The 26,782-nt window shown below is 31.6% G+C and overlaps 10 protein-coding genes across 10 annotated transcripts; 5 read left to right on the top strand and 5 right to left on the bottom strand.

Annotated features, from left to right (window-relative positions):
• Positions 1-979: 979 nt before the first annotated feature.
• Positions 980-2,632, top strand: TBLA0B09820 (septin SHS1; the record flags this gene model as incomplete). The annotated part of the gene is made up of 1 exon (XM_004179271.1): positions 980-2,632. One exon carries the CDS (start codon positions 980-982, stop codon positions 2,630-2,632), a length of 1,653 nt encoding a protein of 550 aa, XP_004179319.1.
• Positions 2,633-3,452: 820 nt separating this feature from the next.
• TBLA0B09815 (uncharacterized protein) lies at positions 3,453-5,924 on the bottom strand (the record flags this gene model as incomplete). Its single annotated transcript, XM_004179270.1, has 1 exon — positions 3,453-5,924. One exon carries the CDS (start codon positions 5,922-5,924, stop codon positions 3,453-3,455), a length of 2,472 nt encoding a protein of 823 aa, XP_004179318.1.
• A 1,561-nt stretch (positions 5,925-7,485) lies between these two features.
• TBLA0B09813 (uncharacterized protein) lies at positions 7,486-8,769 on the bottom strand (the record flags this gene model as incomplete). The annotated part of the gene is made up of 1 exon (XM_004179269.1): positions 7,486-8,769. One exon carries the CDS (start codon positions 8,767-8,769, stop codon positions 7,486-7,488), a length of 1,284 nt encoding a protein of 427 aa, XP_004179317.1.
• Positions 8,770-10,157: 1,388 nt separating this feature from the next.
• TBLA0B09810 (telomere-binding protein CDC13) lies at positions 10,158-13,979 on the bottom strand (the record flags this gene model as incomplete). Its single annotated transcript, XM_004179268.1, has 1 exon — positions 10,158-13,979. One exon carries the CDS (start codon positions 13,977-13,979, stop codon positions 10,158-10,160), a length of 3,822 nt encoding a protein of 1,273 aa, XP_004179316.1.
• A 2,792-nt stretch (positions 13,980-16,771) lies between these two features.
• On the top strand, positions 16,772-17,467 carry TBLA0B09800 (uncharacterized protein; the record flags this gene model as incomplete). Its single annotated transcript, XM_004179267.1, has 1 exon — positions 16,772-17,467. One exon carries the CDS (start codon positions 16,772-16,774, stop codon positions 17,465-17,467), a length of 696 nt encoding a protein of 231 aa, XP_004179315.1.
• Positions 17,468-18,091: 624 nt separating this feature from the next.
• Positions 18,092-19,786, top strand: TBLA0B09790 (uncharacterized protein; the record flags this gene model as incomplete). Its single annotated transcript, XM_004179266.1, has 1 exon — positions 18,092-19,786. The coding sequence occupies one exon, from the start codon at positions 18,092-18,094 to the stop codon at positions 19,784-19,786; it is 1,695 nt and encodes a 564-aa protein (XP_004179314.1).
• Positions 19,787-20,275: 489 nt separating this feature from the next.
• Positions 20,276-21,640, top strand: KAR1 (Kar1p; the record flags this gene model as incomplete). Its single annotated transcript, XM_004179265.1, has 1 exon — positions 20,276-21,640. The coding sequence occupies one exon, from the start codon at positions 20,276-20,278 to the stop codon at positions 21,638-21,640; it is 1,365 nt and encodes a 454-aa protein (XP_004179313.1).
• Positions 21,641-21,799: 159 nt separating this feature from the next.
• TIM22 (translocation channel protein TIM22) lies at positions 21,800-22,378 on the bottom strand (the record flags this gene model as incomplete). Its single annotated transcript, XM_004179264.1, has 1 exon — positions 21,800-22,378. One exon carries the CDS (start codon positions 22,376-22,378, stop codon positions 21,800-21,802), a length of 579 nt encoding a protein of 192 aa, XP_004179312.1.
• Positions 22,379-22,875: 497 nt separating this feature from the next.
• On the top strand, positions 22,876-25,572 carry UBP10 (ubiquitin-specific protease UBP10; the record flags this gene model as incomplete). Its single annotated transcript, XM_004179263.1, has 1 exon — positions 22,876-25,572. The coding sequence occupies one exon, from the start codon at positions 22,876-22,878 to the stop codon at positions 25,570-25,572; it is 2,697 nt and encodes an 898-aa protein (XP_004179311.1).
• Positions 25,573-26,026: 454 nt separating this feature from the next.
• MRPL19 (mitochondrial 54S ribosomal protein uL11m) lies at positions 26,027-26,473 on the bottom strand (the record flags this gene model as incomplete). The annotated part of the gene is made up of 1 exon (XM_004179262.1): positions 26,027-26,473. One exon carries the CDS (start codon positions 26,471-26,473, stop codon positions 26,027-26,029), a length of 447 nt encoding a protein of 148 aa, XP_004179310.1.
• Between the last annotated feature and the right edge of the window lie 309 nt (positions 26,474-26,782).

Below are 26,782 nucleotides of genomic sequence, written 5' to 3'. Positions count from 1 at the left end.
TATATTTTTATATAACAAAGAAACAAGCTGCTTTTAAATGAAAAAAAAAATAAAGTATTATAATATTAATACAATATAATAATATTAATACAATATAATAATATACAAATGATTATAAGTAGCGGCTTAATAAACACATTAAAGCCGCAGGATTATATGCTACAGAATATGACGTAAGGCACTGGCTGACAAATTAGCCCACTGTGGGAATGCCGCGGTACGGGCTGTGCGCCATGTGACTGCGGCGTGCGGCTATTGCGGCGCACGGCTGTGGCGGAGTCTTTTTGTGGCACGTGCACGCATGTGAATTTTATAGATAAGCACGTGCTGGAAGAATGCCACGTGAGATTGGGGTGCGTGTATAGAATGCTAGGGCATAAATGCGAACCCCAACTCCATCACGTGATAGTAATATCACGTGATGCACCAGGGTTGTAAATCGTTGTAATTAGGGCTACACAAACCCTAAAGGTCACGTGAAAATATAAACCTGGGTATTTCACGTGCTGACATTAGGGTTTGAAATCACCATTTATAAAACGCGTCAGGTGCTTAAATAGGCACGCGAAATAATATTTATTTTGTTTTCTCTACGCCGTTTCTGTGTATCCGACGCGAAAGGTCATTTTACTTGAAACTTTTAATCAATCAATTAATCAATCAATCTAAACCTCGATTCAAGAGACTTTTTTTTTTTTTTTTTTTTAGATTTTTTCATTCGATGAGATCACTTTAACAAATACAAATATATACTAGGTGATAGGTATTATGATATATATTACCAGACATATATATATGATTCTTTGTGTTTTTTCAATATTTACATAATAATATCTTATTATTATTATTATTACTATTATTATTATTGGCTTGCAAGGTTTAAGAGTTTTTTTTGCCTTTTTTATATTTGCTATCCTTCAAAAAAAATTGCTATCTTTATTTTTACATCTTTTAAACTTCAACTAACTTCAAACAATCAATGATTAATTCAAGATTATTACAAGATCCTGCAAGTTTACGTCGTAAGAAAGAGTCTAGACGTGGTATCAATTATACCATCTTATTAGTAGGTGGAGAAAGCACCGGGAAAACCACATTTGCCAATAATTTAATGGAATGTAATGTTTTACCTCATAGATATTCCGATCATTCTTCAAATTTAAATAATAATATTTTAAATTCAAATGTTAAATTAATTAAACCCACTCAATTGATTTCGTTTACTGCTAAAGATGGCATTCCATCTTTAATCAATGAATTCAATCCTTCTATTGCTAGTATTGAACCAGGTATCACTATCACTTCTACTTCTTTAGAAATCTCTTCAAATCCTCTATCAAATAACTCTGATGAAGATATCTTATTATTCAATATTATCGATGTTCATGGAATAGGTGAAAATTTAGATAATTCAAATGCATTTACAGAAATCACTTCATATTTAGAACAACAATTTGAAACTGTTCTTGCTGAAGAGACAAGAGTTAAAAGAAATCCAAGATTCGAAGACACAAGAGTTCATGTGGCTTTATATTTCATTGAAGCTACAGGCCATGGTTTAAAAGATTTCGATGTAGAAATGATGAAGAAATTATCTCGTTATACAAATGTCTTACCAATCATATCAAAAGCAGATTCTTTTACTCCACAAGAATTACTTCAATTTAAAAAAAATATTTTATTTGATATTGATCGATATAATGTTCCTATTTTCAAGTTTGATTTAGAAAACAATCAAGATCAATACCTTGAAGAAGATGATTATGAAACTTTAGAAGAAAACAGACATCTGGCTGAAATTCAACCTTTTTCCATAATTTGTTCAGATGAAAAAGATTCTCAAGGCAATTATATAAGACAATACCCTTGGGGTACAATCTATATTAATGATAATGATTTAGAAACTTCAGATTTAAACATTTTGAAAAATGTTTTATTTGGTTCTCATTTACAAGAATTCAAAGATAATACTCAAAATTTCTTGTATGAAAATTATAGAGCTGAAAAATTATTAGCTGTAACAAATGATTCTACAAATGGATATGCAGAATCGTCGACTAATCCATTAAATTCAAATGATAAAGCCTTAAAGAGACAATCTGCAGCTCCAAGTTTAAGCAATTTTGCTTCTCTAGTTAATACAGGGAAATTCAAATCTTCAAATGATTTATCGATGACAATGAATGAAGAATTTTCTAATGATCAAAACGTATCAAATGAAACACCACAAGCTACTCCAAAGATTAGTCAAGACTCTGAAATTAATGAAAATATAAATCCAAATACGATAGCTTCATCTCCAGAAAGAATAAAATTAAGAAATATTTCCGAAACTATACCATACGTATTAAGACATGAACGTATTCTAGTTAAACAACAAAAATTACAAGAATTGGAAGCTAAATCTGCTAAAGAATTACAATTGAAAATTATGCAATTAGAGAAAAAAGCTCATGATTTGAAATTAAGGGAAAAATTATTATTAAAACAAAAATTAAATAATATGAATGACTCGACTTCTTCTTTTGCGACAGCATCTACAACAAATACACCAAGTACTACTGCTCATTCTTTTATAAAAAAAGAAGAAACTTTAACCGACTTATCTTCAATTGTTTCTGCAAGAGATTAATTGAATAATGAAAAATTTAAAATAGTGAAAAAAATAAAAAAAATTTAAAAAAATTAATCAATTGATTTATTTTCTATTTATACATATAAATATATACCCATATATACAGATCATTTAATAATAACAGACTTTATGCAAGATTCAATGATAATATATCAATAATTTAAGTTGGAAAATACATACTTTTCATAGTAAACGTAATTGTATATGATAAAATAATTAAAAAAAATTCTTTTTAAAATAAATATAAATATGTAAAATAAATAGATAAAATAAATTGGAATACAGCAAGTATGAATGCAGGATGGGAAAGTAGTTATTTTTTTAAAAAAGAGAAAAACTGTATTAATTTCAAAACATGAATATGATACGTTTTAATTTAACACAATAAAAGAATTAGAGCGGTAAAAATGTTGAAAGAATATGCGATGAATTAATGAATAACAAAATCTGTAATGTTAATAGTATAGAAACACTTTCTTTCTTAGAAGGTGATAGATGAGCCAGGTAATAGGAATAAAAAAAACTTGATAAATAAATAAAAGATTAATTACGGAAATACAATAGAATAATAAAAAATGAAGTTAAAAAGGAAATGTGGAAAAAATAAATGTCTGCAATTTTTACAATAGTTTTTAAGCAAATTAGTATATAATAATATTCTTATAACTTTGTGTGTGAGTGTGCGTCTGTATGAAAAAAGAAGGTAGAAAATGATAAAATGATGATGTGACAATAAATAGATAAAAAAATGAATGATGTAAAGCCCCAAATAAAATGACAATAAAATATAACTGTTGCAATGTGATGAACAAATGACCTAAGTTTGAGAGTAGCCAGTTAAATAACTATAAGTATGATGTTCGGTTGTAGGAGTGGTGGTAGTATTTGAATTGATTAAAGTTAAATTACTACTATTAGTACTATTCATAATACTATTATTCATACTTACATTGAGATTATTCATGCTATTATTATTAGCCTGATTATTATTATTATGTCTCTTATTACTTCTTACACCCAATGGATTTTTAGAGAAACTTAACCTAATACCATTCTTAGAATTATTTGAAATACCATTTGTAGGGTTATTATTATAATCTAAATTTCTTGGTAATTGACTACCATATAATTCGGCTAAAGCTCTAGTAGCATATGAAATATCTTCAAATTCCACAAAACACATTGGGCCATGATTATTATTATTATTATTATTGTTATTATTTGAGTTTGATGATAATGACATTGGATTTGCAGAAGTTGGAGTAGATACGCTTGAACTATTCTTATTACGGAAAGATAGCCTTTTAAATCCAGGTTGGTTTGAAAATAATTGTCTCAATTCCATTTCTGTAGCATCTAAAGGTAAATTACCCACATAAAGAGTATTACAAGGAGGATTCTGATCTGCAGGATTAGAAGGAGGTGGGATTTTAGATAATAATAATAAATCAGCTTGTGATATTACAGATGAAGAATTATTATTATTCTGATTAGTGTAAATTTGATGATGATGGTTAGAAGGTTGCTGCTGAGATAATGGAGGTGGAGGGATAGGTAAATGCTGATGTATATAAACATTACCATTTGGAATACTATTCATAATATTTCCACTATTATTTGGAGCAGGATTACTATTGTTGCTATTACTGTTGTTATTAGATTGATTTGAAAAATAATTATAACTATAGTTATAATTATAATTTCTATTTGAATTTGAATTTGTACTTAGAGTAGGGTTTATCATATTTGAAATGGAAGAGTTATTGGAAGAAGAAGAATTGACTAATTTCTGAGGAGTTGAATTTTGAGAAATTGAATAATCGTTCATTGCATTGTTGTTATTGTTATTGTTGTTGTTCAATAACAAATGTTCTTGAGAAATAGAAGAATTCAAATAAGAATTTGAGTTTGTATTGATAACTGGAGTCTTTGGATTCCAAATGAAATCATTTGCAGGTGTAGTAGCCGTGTTGGTATTGTTCTTGCCGGGTAGAGTTGGGGTAGTTAAGCTATTGCTAATCAAATCTGGTTGGGATTGTGTATGGGCGGGTATAGAAGTATTTAATAAAATTTTTTGCGGAGTGAAATGAATGTTATTATTGTTATTGTTATTATTAATATTAGAGATGTTATTATTAGAATTTGATGTTGATGAAGAATTGTTATTTGAATGAATATTTGAATTATTATTAGAGTTATTATTTTTGTTATTAAACGGATCAGTAAACGAAAATCTGTTTGAATGTTGATGAATGGAAGATCTTTGGGAAGGTGATAATTGGAAGTTGTTGATATAAGGTGGTAAATTCAAATTGTTTGACAAATCATTGGACAAATTATCTATAGCACTAACAGCGCTGTTGATATTTGTGTTTGATTTTTCCAAAGTATGATCGTTTAAATTTAAATTTAAATTCAAGTTTAAATTTAAGTTTTGATCTTTTATCATTGAAGGAATATTATTGGAATAATCGACAAGTTTATTGTTGAATTCATCATTGATTTCAATGTTAATTTGAGAAGAAACACAAGTTGGAGTAGAAGGCCCAAAAAGAGTGGACCTGTTCATGTTTAAAATATTTGAATAAAACTTGATCATATCCAACGAGCCTATTATATCAACCACGATCAATTGAGATAACTCCGAACCCGAGAATTCCACTTTTGTATCTACAGTATTAGCATGGTGATGAGGTTGTTGATACACGTGACTAGCGTCTAAACTATTTTTATTAATATTATTACCATTAATTTTATTAGATGTAGTGCTTGTGATAGAAGATGCCGAAGAAGAGGTATTTGCAGAGGAGGATAAGACACCGGAAGTGCTTGTAGTATTTGAAATAGACGATGGAGAAGGAGCAGACAAGGGTTTCAGTTGAATATTCTCGATAATGATGTCTTGAGCCAAGGCAAATAGAGAATAAGCTTGTCTTAAAGTGATGTCCAAGGGGACGTTGTATATTTTCAAGATGTACTTATTGATAGAGGTGGTAGTGGCATTGTTGTGCGTATTAGTAGTGTTGTTGTTGTTGTTGTTGTTGTTACTGTTGATGCTGTGGCTATTTGTGTTTGAAATGGGGGTTGGGTCGTCTAATGATAAGGTGTGCAAAATGGAAGACAAGTGTAACGGAGACGTGTTATTGCTAGTTGTTGGAGTTGAAGAGGAATTCATCGAGGTGTTGTTGGCATTGGTCAATGTAGAGTGATTGATAATACTGTTTGAAGCAGCAGAGGCACTAGTAGCACTTACCGCAGGGGGAGCCATGATATAATTTGACAAATCCATTTCACACAGTGAAGCAAAAGTAAGAGTGCAGGCGTAAGTGAAGTCGTAAGTGAATTAAAAATACAGGGATACTATTGAAATTGTATTGGGAGAAAATGCATCCAATAGATCAATGCGGATGGTTCTATGCTTGAAAATAAGTGATGTATAAGAAAACCGGAATCAAATAATAAAAAAATTTAGTAGAAATCAAAAAAAAAAGTTAAGTATTAAAGAATAAATTTGAGGTATTGTAGAGCGAGGCGAAAATATAAGCTAATTAAGCGATGTAAAAGAAAGGGTCTTGAAGCGATGACCTTGATAGGTTAATAATACAGGATCGAGAAGCGGAAAGCTAAATGGTAAATGACAAACTAGTATTTTAAGCCAAACGCAAATATTCTTGAAATTTATAACTTGGCGTTTTGCACTTGTGTAGTATATAGTGACAGAAACGATTGAGCGTGAGCTTTATTTTTTTTTTTATTTGCCAGCGAGATGAAAGGTTGTAGCTTAATCGTGAAGGGTTTTATAATATTGATGAGCAAACAGAATTTTTCCAAGCAGATGCTTATTTATTCCAACTCTCTCTCTCTCTTTCGTGTTTTGGTGTAGCTTGCTTGAAACTTTATTTTCAATTTTTGTTAATTTATTTATAGTGTATCGCTAGTACAGTTAAAAAAACGTACAGTTCTTTTTTATTTTTTGGTGTCTACTTGTTGATATAATATTTTTTTTTGTTTTAATTTCCAAGTTTTGCTTTGTTTATTTATCTCTCTATATTTTTACTTTTTTCCATCTATTTATTTACTTCTTTATTTATTTATTTATCAATGGATTTATTTATTTATTTCATGTCCATTATCCTTTTTCCCATTATTTCTTTTTCATCAAACTTGACTGAAATTTCCACGACGCGCCGTGCGGGCGCGTCTGGGAGCTCCTGCGAACTCTTCTGTGCAGAGCGCCGTGGCTCGGCCCGTTTCGGCAAGGAGGCGTGTGCGCGGTTTTCTGGGTGCGGCCCATTTGTGGTAGGCGTGTAATCTTTTGCATCACCCGTTCTGGCCGGCCTAGAGAAAACGAGCACGTGGCCGTTTTGGGCTATCGTCTGTATGAGCCAAGTGACCCTTTTGGGATAATATGGGATAATATAGTATGGGATAATATAGTATAGAATTGAGTATTGAATATAGAATATAGAATAGAATATAGTCTATAAAGGATGGAATAGTATGGTATAGGATATATTAGGGATATGGCTTACAGAGTATGTATGAGCCAATTTGTATAGTTAGTCGATCGATTGGTAAATAACGTTTGCCCTAGGACGCTTGTCTAATAACAACAGTGTTTGCCCTAAGACAACTGTATTTGTCGTAGAGCATTTAGAGTTGCAATTGCGATTGCAGAACAATGTGTCGTTGTTATAAACTAATTAATTAATAAAGACATAGATAAAATAATAAAAAACAGAGGTTAACGCCTTCATTTAGCGTTTGCGTGTGCTCCTCCTCAGTTTCGAAGAGAAGCCCTCCAATATGTAAGGAATAGCTTCATCGAATAGTGAAGGAGCAGGCTCATATTATAAGGTAGGTCTCATGAATGATTTTCTAAACTTGGTCAGCCGGCTATCGTTCTCATTATTCAGAGATAATTTCTTTTCAGGTTTGAAAGCTTCTGATGCAGATCCACTGACTTTTCTTTGATAAACACCTTTTCTTGGTTGGCTCTCGTTGGCGTCCACCATGATATTAGTACCAACGTAACCTTGTTCAGCTATATAGTCAGGTTGTAGTTTTGGTTCGAAATTCTTCCTAGGATCGTTACCATAAGTCATCACAGTAGGGTCCACCATGCTAGGGTAATTACCCACAGCATCTGCATATATATGGTCTCCTTCTGATCCTATACTGAACTTATGGCCGCCACTAGAAGGTCTCATCTCATTACCAGTGATAATGTACCTATCATCATCTAGTCCACTCTTTTTAGAACCGGCATACCATGAAGCACTCTTACGACGAGAGACTTCTGGCATCTCAGTAACACTATATCTCTTGCCCCGTGCATCCACAGGTCCACTGTAACCTTGTACGCCTGATTCATCATATTCATCTTCCATACTCATATTAGCCATACGACTATCCATTTCTTCCATCTCTTCACTGGGCCCCATGGCATCTGAGTCTACCGTACTGGATCTGCCCAAGAATAGCCTGCCCATCTTATTTGACTTATGGGATTTCTTCCCGATATGTTCCTCAGGTTCTTTAGAATGATCTATCTTATTGTGTCCTTTCATATATTTGTCACTTGAAGATGATGTAGAGGTCTTTCTTGAATTCCGTCCTGATTTGGAATGAGAACTCTTGGCACCCATATTCATCTCATACCCTTCTTTCATACCACTCTCGGAGTTGACAGTACCACTACGTTTGTTATGTCTATCCTTAGGTTCATCAACGGGTGGGACATAAACAAAATTCTTATTCTTAGAATTTTGAGAAGTCTGTTTGGGTGACTTCTGTTCTTTCATATCGGATTTGTCCATATGTGACTCGCCTTGTTTAGAGACAAAGACTGTCTCACCTGCAGGTACAAAGATAGTTTGACCCATCAAATTACCCTCTGCGTCATAAACTGGCTTACCTTCCATTTGTGGTTGAATGTAGTAACCTTTTTGTTTGGAAGTTTGATCCCTGCCAGCATTCTTATTTTTCATCATGGTCATTCTCTTAGCTTCAGTTTCCACATCATCTACCATCTCTTTAGCTTCATGAGTCATTGCCGACTCGTGTTGCTCCATTTGTGTCTCTGCTCCAACTTCAAGTTCCTCAGGTTTAGGTTCTGAATTACCAAAAAACATTTAAGATTCGTATGTATGTGCTCGTGTTTGTGAATATACTTCAATGTAGTCAAAACTATTTAAAGATAACGTCAAAGAAATATTACTAAATGAAACAATAAAAATTAAAAAGAAGATAACGGTGCGGGTGAATCAAGAGCCAAAACGAAACTTCCCATCTCAATCATTTATATACCCCTTCAAAAATTGCAATCCAAGTGGCTAAGTTTAACCCATAATTACCTCACCCAACACACCTAAAAATAAAATTACACCCAAACGTACCTTAGCATTCCATGCTACTAATTTATTTGTTTAATCGTATATACCCTTGCTTTTTTACCCCTTATACTATATTTAAATTTTAGTAAATATTCATAAAATGGTAAAGTAAACTAACTTAACAAGCATATCACCCCACGTAACGTTCTATGTAAATTTATAGTTGCCCTTAATAAGTTCGTATATTACATCCTCCTTTGCAAATTAATCTAATATTTGTATTTTTTACAATGCATTAAAGAAAGTTTAAGAAAGATGGAAATTACCCAATTCTAATTCAATAACGATCCCAATTTCCAAAAAAGCATATTTGCAATGAACAAACTCCATAGCACCACCAAGACTATTTTTGTAAGAACTCCATCGAAATTATCAGTCTATTTCCATCTAGTAGTACCTTTTTAAACAATCTATTGTACCACCCCCACCATCTATCTACACAAACAATATTTCAGGAACCATAAAAGTCTAGTGACTGTTTCACTGACTGTCTCCAGTGCTTTTACCCTATGCTGTTCCTTGAATAAATTTCACCTAACTCTCTATCCCGATTCTTTCCTAATTCCATCCTTTTTCTAATCATCATCTATGTTTAGAAGCCTTTCTCCTTGTGGTCATTGTTGCCTTGAATTTCCTGGACCAGATTTCCCCACAAAGTTCACAGGGTGCACGCAAATGTCAACCCAGGGTTAGGGTTACAGCGGTAGCGTTACTTTATGTGGAAGACAACTGCCCCTGATTTTTCTAGCACACATTTTACTAATTTCCAGGGTTGATGGGGCACGGATGTAGGGCTACGACAAGCCATATCCATTGTATTAGGAAAAAAGACGATAGTCATTTTGTTAGTCAAAAGGTTAAAAATCTAATAATAAATGATTCAAATGAAAAAAAATAAATAGCAGCCGATGGTTTAGGATATCTCTTGTAAACGGCATATGGAAGTGGCTAAGTCATGGAAGTCGTATAGAGATTCTATCGAGCATGCGGCACATGGCAGGACTGAGATATGTTACTAAGGCTGAACCGCATTGAAGATACGTCTTGATGCATTTTGTTTAAAACATACATTTGTTCATCCGTTTTTTTTTCTCTAAATGTAATTATCATTGTTCTAAATAGGTTAATCAAGTGTTCTCGACCTCTTGTTTGATGGATAGACGTGCTCGACGGTCTACCTCGTAACAAATCTCCTGTAGCGTACATTCTACTGCCTTCCACCCTTGTAGTCTTAGGAGATCTAGACCGATGAGGGCTGCAGAATTGTTATTGCTTTTATTTCTGGTGAGAGATATTTTTTGAGGGCGTAAAGTGAATTGAACAGTTTTATTCATGATACGATTCAAATCGATTTGCTTGTTTTGGATGATTTCATTAATACGTTTGGCATGTTCAGATTCATGGCCATTGTCGGATTCAAGCCCAAAGAAGTGGAAGATTTCATCAGGAGTCTCGAAAAAAACACGTAATATTCTATTGATTGTTATCCCTGGTTCTTGTCTCTCCTCTTGGAAGATTAAGTCATCGATTAATTGAAGTTCCATATATTCGTTGGGAAAATATTCCATACCAATTATCTTGGCTTCAATTTTGTAAAGTTTCTTTTCTCTATTAAATTTTTGCAACAAGAGTAATTCTATTATTTTCGCATTTTCGATGATATCATATGTATAGAGATCATCTGCTACATCATTATTAATCGAGCTTGCAGTTTGAAAAGAACTAGCACTTGTGGTATTTGTGTCATTTGTCATAGTATCATTCGTGGTATCCGCATCTTCAAATAATAGTTCTAATTCCTTTTGTTTGCTATCTTGTAACAATCGTGCGACTTCCGTATTATTTAATGGATCCTTAACGATTTCAATTGGGTAACAATGAGTAAAGTTGACAAAATATTTTAAAAGCATTTCCATGGGGATATTTTCCATTGATCTCTTGTAAAAACTTGTTAAATGATTCCGCTCACTATTTGTAAGTTGATTTTTATTATCCATCATTAATTTAGTTATCAATTGACATCTTGAAATACTACAATTTTGACCATTGTTGTTAATATTCTTAAATTTTGCTACCAGCTTGACAATAATACCATAATTGCTTACATTCTTAGAGCCACGAGTTCCATCACTGGAAAGGTATTCATATTCTCCCATATCATGTAAATATTTGCCGTATGTGGAATAAACCATTTCATTCAAATTGTTAAATTTATCATCAAAAATGATTCCACCCCATACTTTATCGTTACTCAAGGGTATCTTCTCGAAACCGTTTTTTAAATATTTAGCCCGCACAAACGTCTTGATATTCGAATTTGAGGTAAAATCTGTGAATGTTATCGAATAACACGATTCATTTAATTGATGGAAACTTAATAATAGTCCTACCAGTTCAACAGAATTTAGGATTTTATTTTGGTTTATCAAGACATTCTTAAAGCTTTGAACTATTAAATTTCTCTGAATGTTATGAAGACGATTGAAATGTGCTTGTTTATTTTCAATAGATTTATTAAATTCTTCAATTGATTGATCAGAGGGTATATTATTTAAGAGACTAGGTTTATGACTTGATGATAGTAACGATTGAAGAGATATAGCTTTTTCTTTTAAAATTTTCATATATTTAAATGACCAGTATTTAAATATTTGATTAAATTTCGAATTTGATTTCCATTGGGAATATTCAAGTTTGACAGATATTTTTTTATTAAATAAACTATTTTGTAAATCGTCTGTGTTTTCAATAAAACTACCAAAAACTTGTTCAATATGATTAATACTGGGTAATATAATTTCAATACAATTAATCAATGGAATTAATTCAATGTTGAGTTCAGATGTCTGGGTATTATTTCCAACATATTTTGAATGACGATATTGTATATCTTCAATAGTTTCTTCCTTTACAAAATATAATCGTAACATACTCTTATTCAACTCTTTAAACGATTCTCTAACTTTAGGGTATAATCCGACAAATTGGCCTGTGAAAGTTAAGGACGTTTTAAAATTACTCGTTAATAATTGCTTGATATCAGATGAATTTTTAGGTACATATTTGGATAAAGAATATATTTGTGTCATTTTTTCAAGTGTATCGCTACTATTTTGATCAGTGACCTTGGACGATTTTCTAAGTTCTGTACTTAAATCAGATTTGCTAATATTTGTGTCATACCGAAGTTGTGATTCAATATCTTGGGTAGATATATCACTTAGAGATGACTGATTATCCTTTGTCTTATTTAAAATTCCGTTAAACAATGTGGTATTCTCATTTGCATTATTGATTTGTGATTCAGTTGGGTATGAATAAATGAGTGACGATAGCGAAGGAGAATTCAAACTCATGAAATCGCTAATATTTGAATTGTCTTTAGAATTCAATTTTTTGTGAATGACTTGATCTTTATTAATTTTTGAGTTTTCTTCATTCGTTAATCGTACCAAGCTTTTAGTATTTTGTACGTTACTTTCAAAATCTGTATTTTCATTGAGTTCTGGAGATAAATTAACAACTGGGAGTTGAAAAGTTGAACTAGTATGGACATCTTGTTCTTCTTTTATTGGAAGTTTATCCTTTACCAAATGATGATCAATTTTGGAAAGTGGTCTATTTTGTGACGTTTGAGTCCAAATTCGAGAACTTTGAGAACTTGTTACAAATTCCTTCATTCGTTGAGTAGGTTCGATTGATGTAATTTTAGAGATATTTTTACCTTCTTGACTAGAGCTACCAAGATCTTGTGATAATATTTGTATTTTTATATTTTTTTCAGACAAATTTGTATGAAATAGTTTATTTGTTTTGAAGGATGTATTCCTGGCCTCTATATTTTCTTCAACTGGCATAACTAGAGAATTAGAAATGGCTCTCTCCCTAGATTGTATGAAAGTTGAAAGTGGTCTTGTATATGCAGTTATTGTTATATTATTTGATTCTGTTTTCCTTCGCTTTGATCCTATGCTTGATATATCATCATTATCTGTAACATCTGGAGTAAAAGATATATGCATATCATCAACGTTAGGACTTTCTTTGGTCCTGTTATTAGAGTTTACTTTTGAATTATAGGCAGAGGAATTTATCGAAGATGAGTTTGTAAAAATTGGTAAAGATTTTAATGCATGTTCAAATTTTTGTGTTTTATTTCCCTCTAGGAGGTCAGACTGCGTCCCATTATTCAAATATTTTTTCTTCAATTGTGAAACTTGAGATATAGCTTGTGAATCAAATTCACCCAAAGAATTTGATTGATTTGATGAGTTAGAACTATTATTTTCATCAACAATAAACAATGGATTAGTCTCAGTCTTTTGAGGTAATTTATTCTTGTGTTTCAACATTAAATCTAAATTCTTTATAAAATTAATAAATTCATAATTATAATTGACCAATTTAATAAACTTGAAGGGACTAGTTGGATCTGAATCTTTTGTTATTAACTGTTTCAGTATCGTCATCAGTATCTTGGAATATATAGTAGCATCTGTGGAGGAGACAGTATTTACAATTTCAGTTATTTCCATTGGTATTATTTCATTGGCATTCATTCTAATAAAATTGTCATTTTTATTTTGCATTGAAAAGTTATGTTCCACTTTGCAACGAATAAAGCATATATAATTTAAATAAATATCATTTAAAGTTGATATTGAATGATCTAAATCAAAAGTGTCATAGATTAAACTTAAATCTTGATCAACTGTTTCATCGTTCAATTTAACCAAATATATGTAATCATTGTTTTGGAAATCTGTCAATTTTAAGTATGTAGAATTATCAGTAGCATTTTTAATGATATCTAATAAAACACCAATTATTTCAAAATTTAAAGACAGTTTTCTCCCTTGATTATGCCTATGTCTATTGTTATTATAATGTTCGGCAATTCTATCATGAATGATACCGGAGGATATTGCCAGTTGGTAGTCGTATTTCATGAGATATTTGCAAAAACAAGAAAAAAACAGATCTCAGGAAAGCATACTCTTCTCAACAGCAGTTAAAGGAATTACTTTTGAATGTTATATCCTTAGTAAGCTTTTTTTCCTGTCCTCATCGAATCTGTTTATTATTCTTATTTTATTTTTAGCTTTCGGTATTTTGCGTATATCTTTTTTAAAAATAAAAATATTATTATTACCTGATTTGGTAATAGCCTAAATAGGAGAGGCTTTCTTATGTATCATCTCACTATAAAAATTTAAATGAATTATTGAATTATAAGTTTGAATATAGCTTAAAAAAATGAAAGTAAATACAACTAGAACACAATTGTAAAAGTGTGCTTCAATATCAAGTGGACAAAATAAAATAAAATAAAATAAAAAAGAAAAATATGGTTTATTTTCTGATAATGAAACCTAATTTTGTAATTGTTAAAAAAATGTAATTTCTCTACTCCTATTTTAAAGCCAATAATAGTATTGTTTTTGAAGTTTGTTTTTGATAATTTATGACATCCTTTTACAAATGTAAATCATTTTCACTTTCTTTTTTGAACTTCGGCGGCTAAGAATTTTAGCTTGACAGAAAGTTCGGGTGGGAAGGTAAAAAAAAAGTAAGAAAGGAAATGTATAAGGTGGCAAATCCTATTAAATTATAAAAAGATATATAAATTCAATACAACATAGCTTTTACCTTGATAGTTTTTTTTTCATTGATAGAAAAATGCATGAGTTATTGAGGTTGTATTATTGTACTTATTTGTTCAAGAGGAATGCCATAAGATCCAAGCAATTTTAGAAAGGTTTATAATTTGCTTAAGCGTTTAAGAATTGTTCCTAGTTAACATACCTCTATCATATTAGGCATATTTATAGTCACGGAAATTTATCTATTTATTGACAACTCATGAAATTACACAATATTGCTAGAAGCTCAAGACATGTAATTATCTTTCAATCGTCAGCAGGCACATATCGCTTAACATATATTATCCAAGTACTCTCATCTAGTACCGATGACCAATAGTTGATAGTTATATTGAATTCATGAATTAGCCGAGCCAAATTAATGTGCATTGTTTATGAGGCGCAGATCTTCTTAAAAACAGAATTACTATCCCGGTGTTAGGATTTACAATGGGTTCAGAAACTTCATTATGGAACAAGATACTAATAAAAACTGCAAGAAATTTGTTGGCCATGGATATTTGCCATTCCATAACACCAAAGAGGTATCATCATGTAGAGAGCTTCTTTCATTAATTACTCTGGATGGGACCTTTTGAATCATTAGTACTTTACACATTTGCTTGTAACTTTTGTAGCTGGGTTTCAAGATATATTGTCCAAAAAAAGATCGATAAGAGAAAATTTTAGGTGCCAAGCATCGTTCATAGACAACACAAGCTCAGAACAAAAGGAACAAAAGATCATGCACGATCTTCTTCCCAACACTAGTGGGAGTGGGATGGAAATGGAAGAATCTATGGAAGATCTAGCGGACAATCAAGCCATCACTGTCTTCTACTTGCTTGACTTTGTTTTTTTGTTACAGGATTACTAGATTTAGAATAGTAATCAATAGTTCACCGCTCACTCAAACTTCTCTCGCCGTTGAAAATTGAAACTTTTATAGCTTGCGTTACCATAACTAGTTACAACGCGAGAAATTCTACGTAAGCAGTGTTATTTCAATATACAAACAAATAAACACACTTTACCATCATTTTGGCCATCATTTTTTATTTTGTTCATTACCACAGTAAACTGCTCGGCTCGGAGCTAACCAGAAAAGGACATTCCGTCAACTGCAACACAGATTTTGCTGCGGGATTTTCTGGGGAACCTTCGGGTATTGACTGTTTCCCAATATGGTTTGTTTATTTTGACAAGTGAAAAAAATAATGAAATAATAATAGGTGCATAAGTGTTTAACATCCTTGCAGATTGGGCACTAGGGTACGGATGGCAAGAGCCGGTTGGAGGAATCCAGTGTATTTTGATTAGCTACTCTGTCGATTGGTTTTATCCGTTGCCCGGTGTTTGTTTAGGGAAGCAAACCGGTAATTCAGTGTCTGAGAAAGTAGCGGATGCCCCTGTGGCCATGTCTGGTTCAACGATAGCATCATTAAGCTTATGGACACTGTACGGAATAAAGGTTCTAGATTGCATAATCGTGTGTTTATCTGTGTTCTTAACTGGGCCATATTTGTATTTGTTTGTGTTTTCAAAAGGGAGCTATGAAAAAACTACTCGGCATCTCCTTGAAGCCAATTGAAAAAGAAATTTGAAGTCCTCGTGGACTTTATTCAGAACTCCTTCAATTCCCTCTTTGAGAGATAACTATTGTATTCAAATACTGTTGTACGTTATATATAACCAACTCATCAACCTGTGCGTTCGCTTTCTAAATTTTTATTTGATATTACTTTCGACTTCGACTTGAAACCAACTTTTTTTTCATTCCAATTGTTTTAAACTACTTTCGCCCTTTCGATTCTTTTCAAAACCCTTTTTGTTTTGCATATTTATCCTCACACTCAACAAAATAAAAGTCGGAAAAATTTGAAAATTTATCAATAGCGATCCTAACTACCATAATTTAAGATACCATCTTATTATTAATCCAAATAGAACCATCCAATTGATTTTGTATTTGTCTTCATTTTTAAAAATATAAAAGAACTAAAATAAGGTTTAATATAAAAATATTTATAACTGAACTTTGCCACTTTTCAAGAATTTGATTTATTTTTACCATAGAATTAATTGTTAAATAGAACAAGATGAGATATTCAGCAGTTTCCTTGACTTTATTGGCTACTTTGGCCTCTTTTGCTGTAGCTAAAGATAAAGATACTACTGAAGAAAACAAAGAGGTCACTACCTTGACTTCTCGTTTACCATTCACTGATACCACTCACAACACCAAGAAGTACGGTAAATTCAACAAGACTAAGAAATCTCACAAGCCAACTATCTCTGGTACTAAGAAATACGGTAAATTCAATAAAACCAAGAAATCTCATAAGCCAACTATATCAGGTACTAAGAAATACGGTAAATTCAACAAGACTAAGAAATCTCACAAACCAACTATTTCTGGTACTCACAAATATGGTAAATTCAACAAAACCAAGAAATCTCACAAACCAACTATTTCTGGTACTCATAAATATGGTAAATTCAACAAAACCAAGAAATCTCACAAACCAACTATTTCTGGTACTCACAAATATGGTAAATTCAACAAAACCAAGAAATCTCACAAAACCCATTTCAAGAGAGATATCATCACCGAAGCCCCAGAAAGACCACAAGAAACAGAACCAGTTGAAGTTGAATTTGAAACTGAAGATATTGAAACCCGTGCCAGAATTGTTGAAAGAGATATCGAAAATGTGGCTGGTATGAACTCTATGAATATATTTGGTATGGCTGCTGGTCCTGCTCTTGTTGCCGGTGCTTTATTATTATTATAGTTTAATTAATTGACAATTGATATTCCTATCTATCTTTTTTCTATTCCATTATTAGAGACAATGATGGTACTTAATCAAATTATTAAGTATGGGGGTATGAATTTATTTTAAATTAGTTTATGAGTTAATGAAAAATGGAAGATCCTTGGAATCAAACTAGCGCTCTGAATGGCTTCTGTTAATATATTTATTTTTAAACGATAAAAGGGAACGCTAAATAAGCAGGCGTCTTTTCTGTTGCAGGTTTAATTTGGATTATTTTTTTATTTTTTTATGCCTTTATAAACTAACTTAAAGTACAATTGTATCCTTATGCCTAATAATTCTTTTGTGTGTAATGCCTAATACTTAATTCTTTTTGAATCATCAAATATTTAAATAATTAATTATTTTCATTGAGTAATGATATCTATCGGTTTAGCTGCTTTTTATGCGCCACAAAAGAATCTTCGTAAATAATATTATGATAGTTAAAAGATACTATCAAGAGTAATTTAATTAGTATTTATTTTCATTGTTTTATGAGCTGGCTAATAATATTAACATCTAATTTTTGCTAATAATTGGTTGGTTCACTAAGTCTATACATTTATAATTTTCTTTGCTTTTTGAGATATAAGTTAGATGACCTCGGAAAGCAACAATAATAATAATAATAATAATAAAACTAATGCTTATAGAATTAAAAAATATAAGAATAAAAAGAGATTTAATCACAATGAATTGAAAAGAAGAAATCATCAAAAACATATTGAAACAAGAAAGGCATTTAGAGATGAATATCTTTCAAAGCGAAATGTTATTGACGCAGCAATGGCTGAAAAATATCCTTGCAGTAGAATAAATTCAATTTTTTTAAGGTCAAATTATAACATGGATGGCTTAATTGGCTATTTCAACACAAACATCACTGATACAACATATGATTTCAATCTTAACTATTACGTTGATATTGCTTCTAATGACTTCGAAACTGAATTACCCAGAATTGCTTCCAAATTAAGTCATTCAGGATCAGATAGCATTTGTTCAATCTTGGTAAAACTAAGGCAATTGTTACATCTGCAGACCGCAATCAATTCAACATCTATCATTCGATCCGGAATAATTCCTAAATTAGTTCATTGTGTAGACCCTGGTGCTCCTCAGCAAATTCAGTGTAACTCAATTTGCTGTTTGAGAATCATCAGTTCTTTCTCAAATGACAGTATATCTCTCATGGTGGATTTGAATATTATTCTCAGATTAATTAGCCTATTATATTCTACATCAGATGAAATTAAAGAGCAGTCTGTTTGGATTCTAGGAAATATTGCTTCTAATTCTGTATACAATAGGCATTTGGTAATATACAATAAAAGTGTTAGGATCCTAGTGGGATTACTTAATAATAGAAATAGCTATCAAACTTCAATGGTACGGATAATCTCTTGGACTCTGGCAAATTTATGCAAAGATATTAGTTCAAAGGAGACATATTATGAAGATAAAGAAGAATTATTAAGAATAGTACCGTTTCTTTCTTCATTATTATTATCACCTGATTTTAGAATTGTTTTAAATGCAGCTCGTGTTGCTTCCTATTTAATAGATGAAGAAGAATCTACAATTCAATATTTTTTAGATAATAGGGTTGTAGAGGTATTAATCAATATATTAAATACCGATATGGTAAAAATTAGAAAGCTAATTCTTCAAACTTTAGTGAAAATTAGCATGGGAAGTGACGATCAAGTGAGAAATATTATTGATTTCGGACTTCTTCCTCTTATTAAAAGCAGTTTGGATAATAAAGGATATGTGGGGAAAAAGAATACAATTTGGATTATTTCTAATATTTGTTGTGGGAAGATAGAAAATATAAAAGAAGTTATTAATATAGGAATTATACCTTTATTAATAGATATATTAAAGTATGACGTTGTAGACAGGAAAATAGAAGTATGTTGGGTGATTTATAATTGTGTTACTGTGGTTGAAACTGAGTATGAAATAATAGATTACTTACTTGATCAAGATTTTATTAGGCCATTATCAGACTGTCTTGAAATTAGCGATAATACAATAGTAATTCTTGTTTTAGAGATTTTTGCTAAAATACTGAATTTTGAGTTTATTAAAGATAAAATTGTGAATAAGAAAATATTTTCAAAAAATTTCGAAACTTCTTTCATATTTGAAAAGATTATTGAACTAGCATTACATAAAAATAAGGCAATCTCGAATCTATCAAAGACATTCATAAGATTATCACAAGAAGGTAACTGTGAAATGCAACGTTGTTATCCTCAAACATCAGAGTTGAAATATGTAGACTAATATGAACTTTATATGAAATTTAGTAACCTTAGATAAATCTATAATAAATAATTTGAAGTTACTAAAAGTTTATCCCTATGTAACATAATAAGAAATATTTAATTACAATCTTCTAGAAATTGTGTCGAGAAAGTTCACGTGACTTGTTTTATTTAGTGACACCGGTGACAAAATAAACAACAAATCAAGAATTTTAATTGGCGTTTAAAACTAATAAAGCGTTATAGAATAAAAGAAGAAATTATAAACTATTCTGAATGGTTTAAATAACCAATTTTAATACTATTGATAAAACAGATCAACCTTTCATTTTTCTGTTTTGAGTAAATTTTAGGAGGAATAGTAATCCTTCGAAGAACAATCCATGAATAAACAGTAAAGTGATTTTAGCATACGAATATATCTAACAATCATTGGAAACATCATATAGAGAATAATCTTCCAAAGGTATCATTTATTAATAATATCCTAATCCCAGATGATACGGCAATGTCTGATAATATAAAAAAAGAAAGTGATAAACGAATATCTTATTTGAGAGAGCGACTTGGCCATGCTGTGGAGAAAAATAAAGAATTGATTGCAGATAAAAACAATGGAATTTTCAAAACAAAACTACATTATAGAACACATAGTGATTCCGATAATTCTATAGATTCAAAGTCATTCATACGAGAGCCAAGAGAACTTGAAAAGAGATATCCCTTGAATCAGACATCTACCGATATAGATGAGAACGAAATCAAAAATTCGCCATCCTTTAGATATAGTAGAGATAGCAACACTAACTCTAATTTAGAAGATGTGCTTAAGAATGACACAATATTATCGACACCTATCCCGGGCAAAAATGATATTCCCAAGTTGGAAAAGAACCAAAACACTGAAATAGAGCTTATGAGTGAAACCCATAATACAAATCGTAAATTTTTGTCTAACGTAGATAATATTGAATTGACGCCTCGTTTGATTAGAAGTTTAACTCCATTATCAGGAATTAACCAAAAAAGGACGCATCTTGGCGGTATTAATAATAATGTTAATACAAAAGACCCCAGAGTTTCTATGAGTCAGTTAAGTAATAGCAAGATTTCCCAAATAAAAAAAGTTTTAGGCAATCCTGTGCCACTAAATTATCCCAAGCCAAATTCAATGACATATCAAAGTATGTCATTTCATAAGGACGAAGATATCTCACATCAAGAATCGTTTCTAAGAGATAACAAGAGAAAATTAACGTCATTTCAAAAGCCTATCCAAACTAAATGGGAAAATATCTTGAAGCGACAGAGACAAAACGAGCAAAATCAAGATATCTGGGGCAAAAACAAAGGTATAGAAATACATACATTAAACGATATTGAAAATCTTCCGTTTGGGAATAACAAAGAAAAAGATGGATTAATAAAAGCTGATAATTCTTTATCAGAGAATGATTCTAACAGTTATGTGAACTTGGTAAATGGAAGCAGAAGGAGAATAAGGTCAACCAACAATCTCTATAAATATGATGGTCATAATGATGATCAATTATCAAATATCTCGAGTCGAAGAGAAAAAAGACAAAGCATTATTCAAATTTCCGGTTTAGAAGATACCCCAGTAATACGACGACTTCAAAATGAAATGCAAATTAATAAAAGAAAGATAGATATTCTTTATGAAACTCTGCAGCTTCATGGTGACACAACTATACCATCAAAACAACAGCAGGTGGGGGAGGATTCAAGTGCTTGTAGCACGTGTAATATTAATAATGTATCTCAAACGCGGGTACGATGTATTTATTGGACAGTTTTAATAATAATTTTAATTATATCTAATATCATTGTTTTTTTTATATGTAATATTTAGGACTAGTATTATAGAATGCAATTTTTGTTATATTTAAAGAAGTGGTAATTATGAAAATATATTACATGACATTAAGAAGGCTAATAGAAAAATGTATTCGGATATGTACAAGGTGTTGTTGGAATATTCATTTATAATAGACAATATATAAATAAATATTCATGCATCAAAATCGTTCTTTGGTGGGGCGCCATCTTCACTTCTCATATAAAGTTCTATAGCAGTTGAGAACGCAGCAAACCCTGCACAACCCAATGCAGCAGCTTGGGGACCAGATTTGTATGCCAGTCCTCCGCCTGTCACACAGCCTGCCCAAACCCCGTTATAAATATCGTTCTTAGCTCTAATGGATTCAATTACACACTCAGCTCCGGAATAAATCATACCCATGTACCCAAAATTCTTGGCACTGGACCACGACCGTTTTCCCATATCAGCGAATTGTAACTTAACTTGCTGTTTGAATGGTAAGTCAGATATATTTTTAACAGCATTTGGAACTCCTGGTAAAGACGTATGAAGCGGTGTATCATATTGCATGGATGCCATGAATAGCCCAAATACCCCACCAAGTGCAAACCCAGTAACACCAGACACTGCAAATTTCCCAGGGCATGATGACATGAAATTTAACATCATTTGAGCACCCTTTTCTGCCTGTTCATCTTGTGTTAGTTGGTTAAACGGCCTATTAGACGGTGGAGATAATTGCTCTAAGCCAAACCCTCTATATCCCATCCTGATATTACCTTGATATATATAATTGGGTATTAATTTAAACCTATTTTCTTCTTTATATACAAATACCTACAAGTAACTGATATTATAATGACACCTTGAAGTAAAATTCATATTAAATTATTAATACTTACTTCTTCACCTTAGTGTTGATTGTCAAAACTATTCAAACATCAATTTTATCCAGGTTACCCGCACTTCATTGGTTTTGAAATTTTTCACAAAGCGATGAGCAAAAACCACTAATACATTGGACCTGAGAAACAATCCAGAAAGTATATGCTTTCTGGAAATTGTTCTAAGATCTGATTAGGCTGTTCAAACCCTAATGTGGAGCAAGAGTCTATATGGAAGCTTTAAAGAAGGCTGATCATTAAGAGTCATTACCTGTTTCAAGTAGTAGAACAATTTTTGTTCGAAGAACTGGATCACTAAAGACGGTTTGTAACCCAGGCAAGAAAATAAATATCAACTGCGCAACAGCTCACGAGAGAAATATGGCTGCCCAGGATACCATCAAACCCCTAGTGGACAGAATCTTGGCCAATCCTCTGGCATTCATGACTGCTAAAAATACAGCTGGAACTTCTAGTGAAGTGAATAGCAATTATATAATCATCGGCGCTAAATCCAAGAATGAGGATAGATCTAACGACGCTAAGGTTAGTCATGCAGATCTGAGTGATACATTAGAGGATATTGATACTGGTGCTAATGAGTCTATGAAAAATAAATATCACAAGAAAAATTTACCCAAATCAATGGCAGAGGCATTAGCGATGTATTCTCAAACACCGATTACAAAAAAGGCTGTATATTCTAGTAAGAAGGCTGCTAAGAATAAGAATGATACTAACGATGATATTTTGTTAAGTGACACTGATGTCAACGAGACTCAAAACAATGCTAGTGTCAATGGCGCTATTAATGCTACTGTGTCTTCTTCTTCCTCTGAAGATGAAGAAATATTTCACGAGGCTAGAGAATACGCTACTAGCCCGGCTACGGACTCTTCTGAGACAGGTAATTTAAATAATGTTAATGTTAATGTTAACAAAATTTTGAACACCCACCATATTCAAAAAACTTCTAATAATCAAGAGCTTTCCACAGATTTTACTGAAGATTTGGGGGAAGATCTGGGAGAGGATATCGGTGAAGATCTTGGTGAGGATATTGATAAAGCTAGCCATGAAGACGATAATGAAAACATAAGTGAAGACTTAGGTCTAAGTACTGGTACTCAATCAGCTCAACAACTGAGGGTAATGAACTCTACTATAGAAACTAATACAGAAGGTAATGCTGAGACTAGTAGTAATGAAGACAAGGAGGGTGAGGAAGCCACAGATGATATTGAAGATGAAGCCGAAGATGATGATGAAGATTTTAATGAAGATGTTAACAACCTTTCCTCTACAGTATCCGAACAGTCTCAAGAAGACAGTATAAAGATATCTACTAAAACCGAAGATGACATGGATATTGATGATGAGTTAGAACCTATTTCAGACTCTGAAAAATTACAATTACAACTGGAGGCAAAAGATTATCAAGAATCCCTTCTAAAAGAAAACTCAGAAGAGAGTACCAATAATAGCAGCGAATCTTCAAAAGACACTCCAGAAGAAGAAGACAAGAAATACTCTAAAAATGAAGAAGAAGGTGAAGAATTGAAGCATAAATTACCAAAATCTAATACTGAAAATACTTCAGCTTTTTATGAATTTAATAAAAATATTAATGATAGAGGTTGTAATAAAGATTCTAAAATAATTAAAAATTGGGGTCCACAATTATCTAGCCTGAAATTAAAAGGATTACTGAATCATGGGGTGACTTGCTATACAAATGCTGCAGTCCAAGCTATGCTTCATATACCTGCTGTTCAGCATTATTTGTTCGATATATTACGCGGTAACTATAGCTCAACTATTAAGCCAAATTCTGTATCTTATACTTTGGCTGAGACTAGTAGAAAAATGTGGAATTTACCTTTAAAGAATAAAAAAAATGGCAAATCTTCCAGTAGCTCTTATTTTGATCCAAAAAGATTAATATCGAGATTAGATGATATTAACTGTATGATGAGTGAATGGCAACAAGAAGATTCACATGAATACTTTATGTCATTAATGTCACGGTTACAAGAAGATTCAGTTCCAAGAGGTCATAAGCTGACAGAATCCATCATTTATGATATTTTTGGAGGACTATTAAAGCAATTGGTCACTTGTAAATCCTGTGGTGAAGTGTCTAAAACAGAACAACCATTTTACGATCTTTCATTACATTTGAAAGGTAAACGTAAACTTCATTCATCTGAAGAAAATGTTGGTACCACTACTAACGCTTTAGCTGATACTGATTCATCTAATGCTAAACAAACTCAAGATAATTTAGTCGCAAACTCAATATCTTCAAAAACTACTAGTGATACCAACACATCATTCGCTTCTCAAGAAGGTCTTACTCGCAGATTCTCTATTGAAAAGTCTATAAGAGATTTCTTTAATCCCGAATTGATTAAAGTGGATAAGGAAAAGAAAGGTTACGTTTGTGAAAAATGTAATAAAACTACGAATGCAACAAAACGTAGTACGATCTTAAGAGCTCCAGAAACATTATTAATCCATTTAAAGAAATTTAGATTTAATGGTACTTCATCATCTAAAATGAAGCAAGCTGTCTCCTATCCGATGTTTTTAGATTTAACTGAATTTTGTGAAGCCGGTAAAGACTCTATATTACCCGTCAAATATCAGTTATTAAGTGTTGTTGTTCATGAAGGTCGCTCCTTATCTTCAGGTCATTATATTGCTCATTGCAAGCAGCCCGATGGCTCTTGGGCTACATATGATGACGAATACATCAATAAGATCTCAGAAAGAGAGATGCTGAAGGAACCAAACGCTTACTATCTGCTATACACTCGCTTAACTCCACATGAAGTCTCTCTGTCTTCAAATCATGTTACTGCTAAACAGTTAGCAATTCCAATGTCAAATACTAACAATACTAGCAGCGTAACATCATCTCCTGTAGTGAATAAAAAAACTATTTCACAGAGATCACAAGTTTCTAATAATAATAATAATAATAATAATAATAATAATAATAATAATAATAATAATAATAATAATAAAAATAAAAAGAAATGGAAACAAAATAAGAGAAGAAAATTGAAAAAATAAAATAATTTAAATTGTATTTAAGAAATCTTAAAAATATATCTAAAAAAAGCATGGTACATAGACATATCTCTATATTATTGTCTATTTTCTTTAATCATTAGCATACGCATAAAAATCATTATAGCCTCATATATAGAAGTTTACTGTAAATTAGAAATAATAACTTAATCATCATTTATTTACCTGGGTCTTTTATTAATGTTTAATATTATATATAGGGGTATTCATATATATATATATATATATAGGTTTGTTTAAAATATATTCGGAGCTTAAAATTCAAAGCTAAATTTTGAAATGTTTTTTTTACTTATTACATAAATAAATATATATAATATCTACAAGTGGTTTATGGAATGTAAATGATGAGGATTTTCAATTAATGTACAGAAGAAAGGTCTCGTAGGGAGTTACTTTTATAGACCCGTAGATGAAGAAAGGAGTATATTAAAAACTAAGGTACTATTTTAATGCCCATACTTCTTGCCACACCTACTACCGATTTGCTAATACCTTCTAATGGTAGTGTGCTATGTCTTGTATCAGTTTTTTTTATCTTAGCAATTTCATAAACGTGTTTTAATGATAATTCTCCCAAAGTTCCTTCATTATTTAAAATATTTGTTTTCCCATGTCCCTTTTCTTTGCCAAGTGCCTTTAATAATAAAAACCCTGTTGGAGGAGATTTCAATTCAAATTTAAAAGATCTATCAGGTCTTACTGTAATCAGTACTGGGATCGGTGTATCTGGAAGATAGGCCTCAGTTTTTGCGTTGAATTGTTTGCAGAAATCAATTGCTTTAACACCTTTGGAACCTAATGCTGGACCTACTGGTGGAGTTGGGGCGGCTTTACCAGCTCCTACAATTAATTTGATTAATGAATTTTTTGGAGAAGACATTGTAATATGCTACAATATTTTATAATAGAATGCTATTTTCTTCTTTATCCTTAATTTTAGTTTGAATTTGTATTTTTCTTATTATAATTAAGTTTAAAATTCATTTTTTAAGGTATGAGTTTCTTGAGCTTCCCGAACTTCTTTGGAAGATTCTGTCTGTCACTTAATTTTTTAAATAAAATAACTAGTAATTGCTAAAATGAAAAGTAGCATCAAAATACTTTAACAAAATATATTTGAAGTTTAAAAAGATTCATTTAATTAGATTAGTGGAGAGCTTTTCTTGTTCTATGTTTACCAATGGTAAAC

Source organism: Henningerozyma blattae, chromosome 2 (genome assembly GCF_000315915.1).
Source record: "Henningerozyma blattae CBS 6284 chromosome 2, complete genome".
NCBI classification, from domain to species: domain Eukaryota; kingdom Fungi; phylum Ascomycota; class Saccharomycetes; order Saccharomycetales; family Saccharomycetaceae; genus Henningerozyma; species Henningerozyma blattae.
Note: the sequence above shows the minus strand (reverse complement) of the source record. Positions and strands in the feature narration are given on the sequence as shown.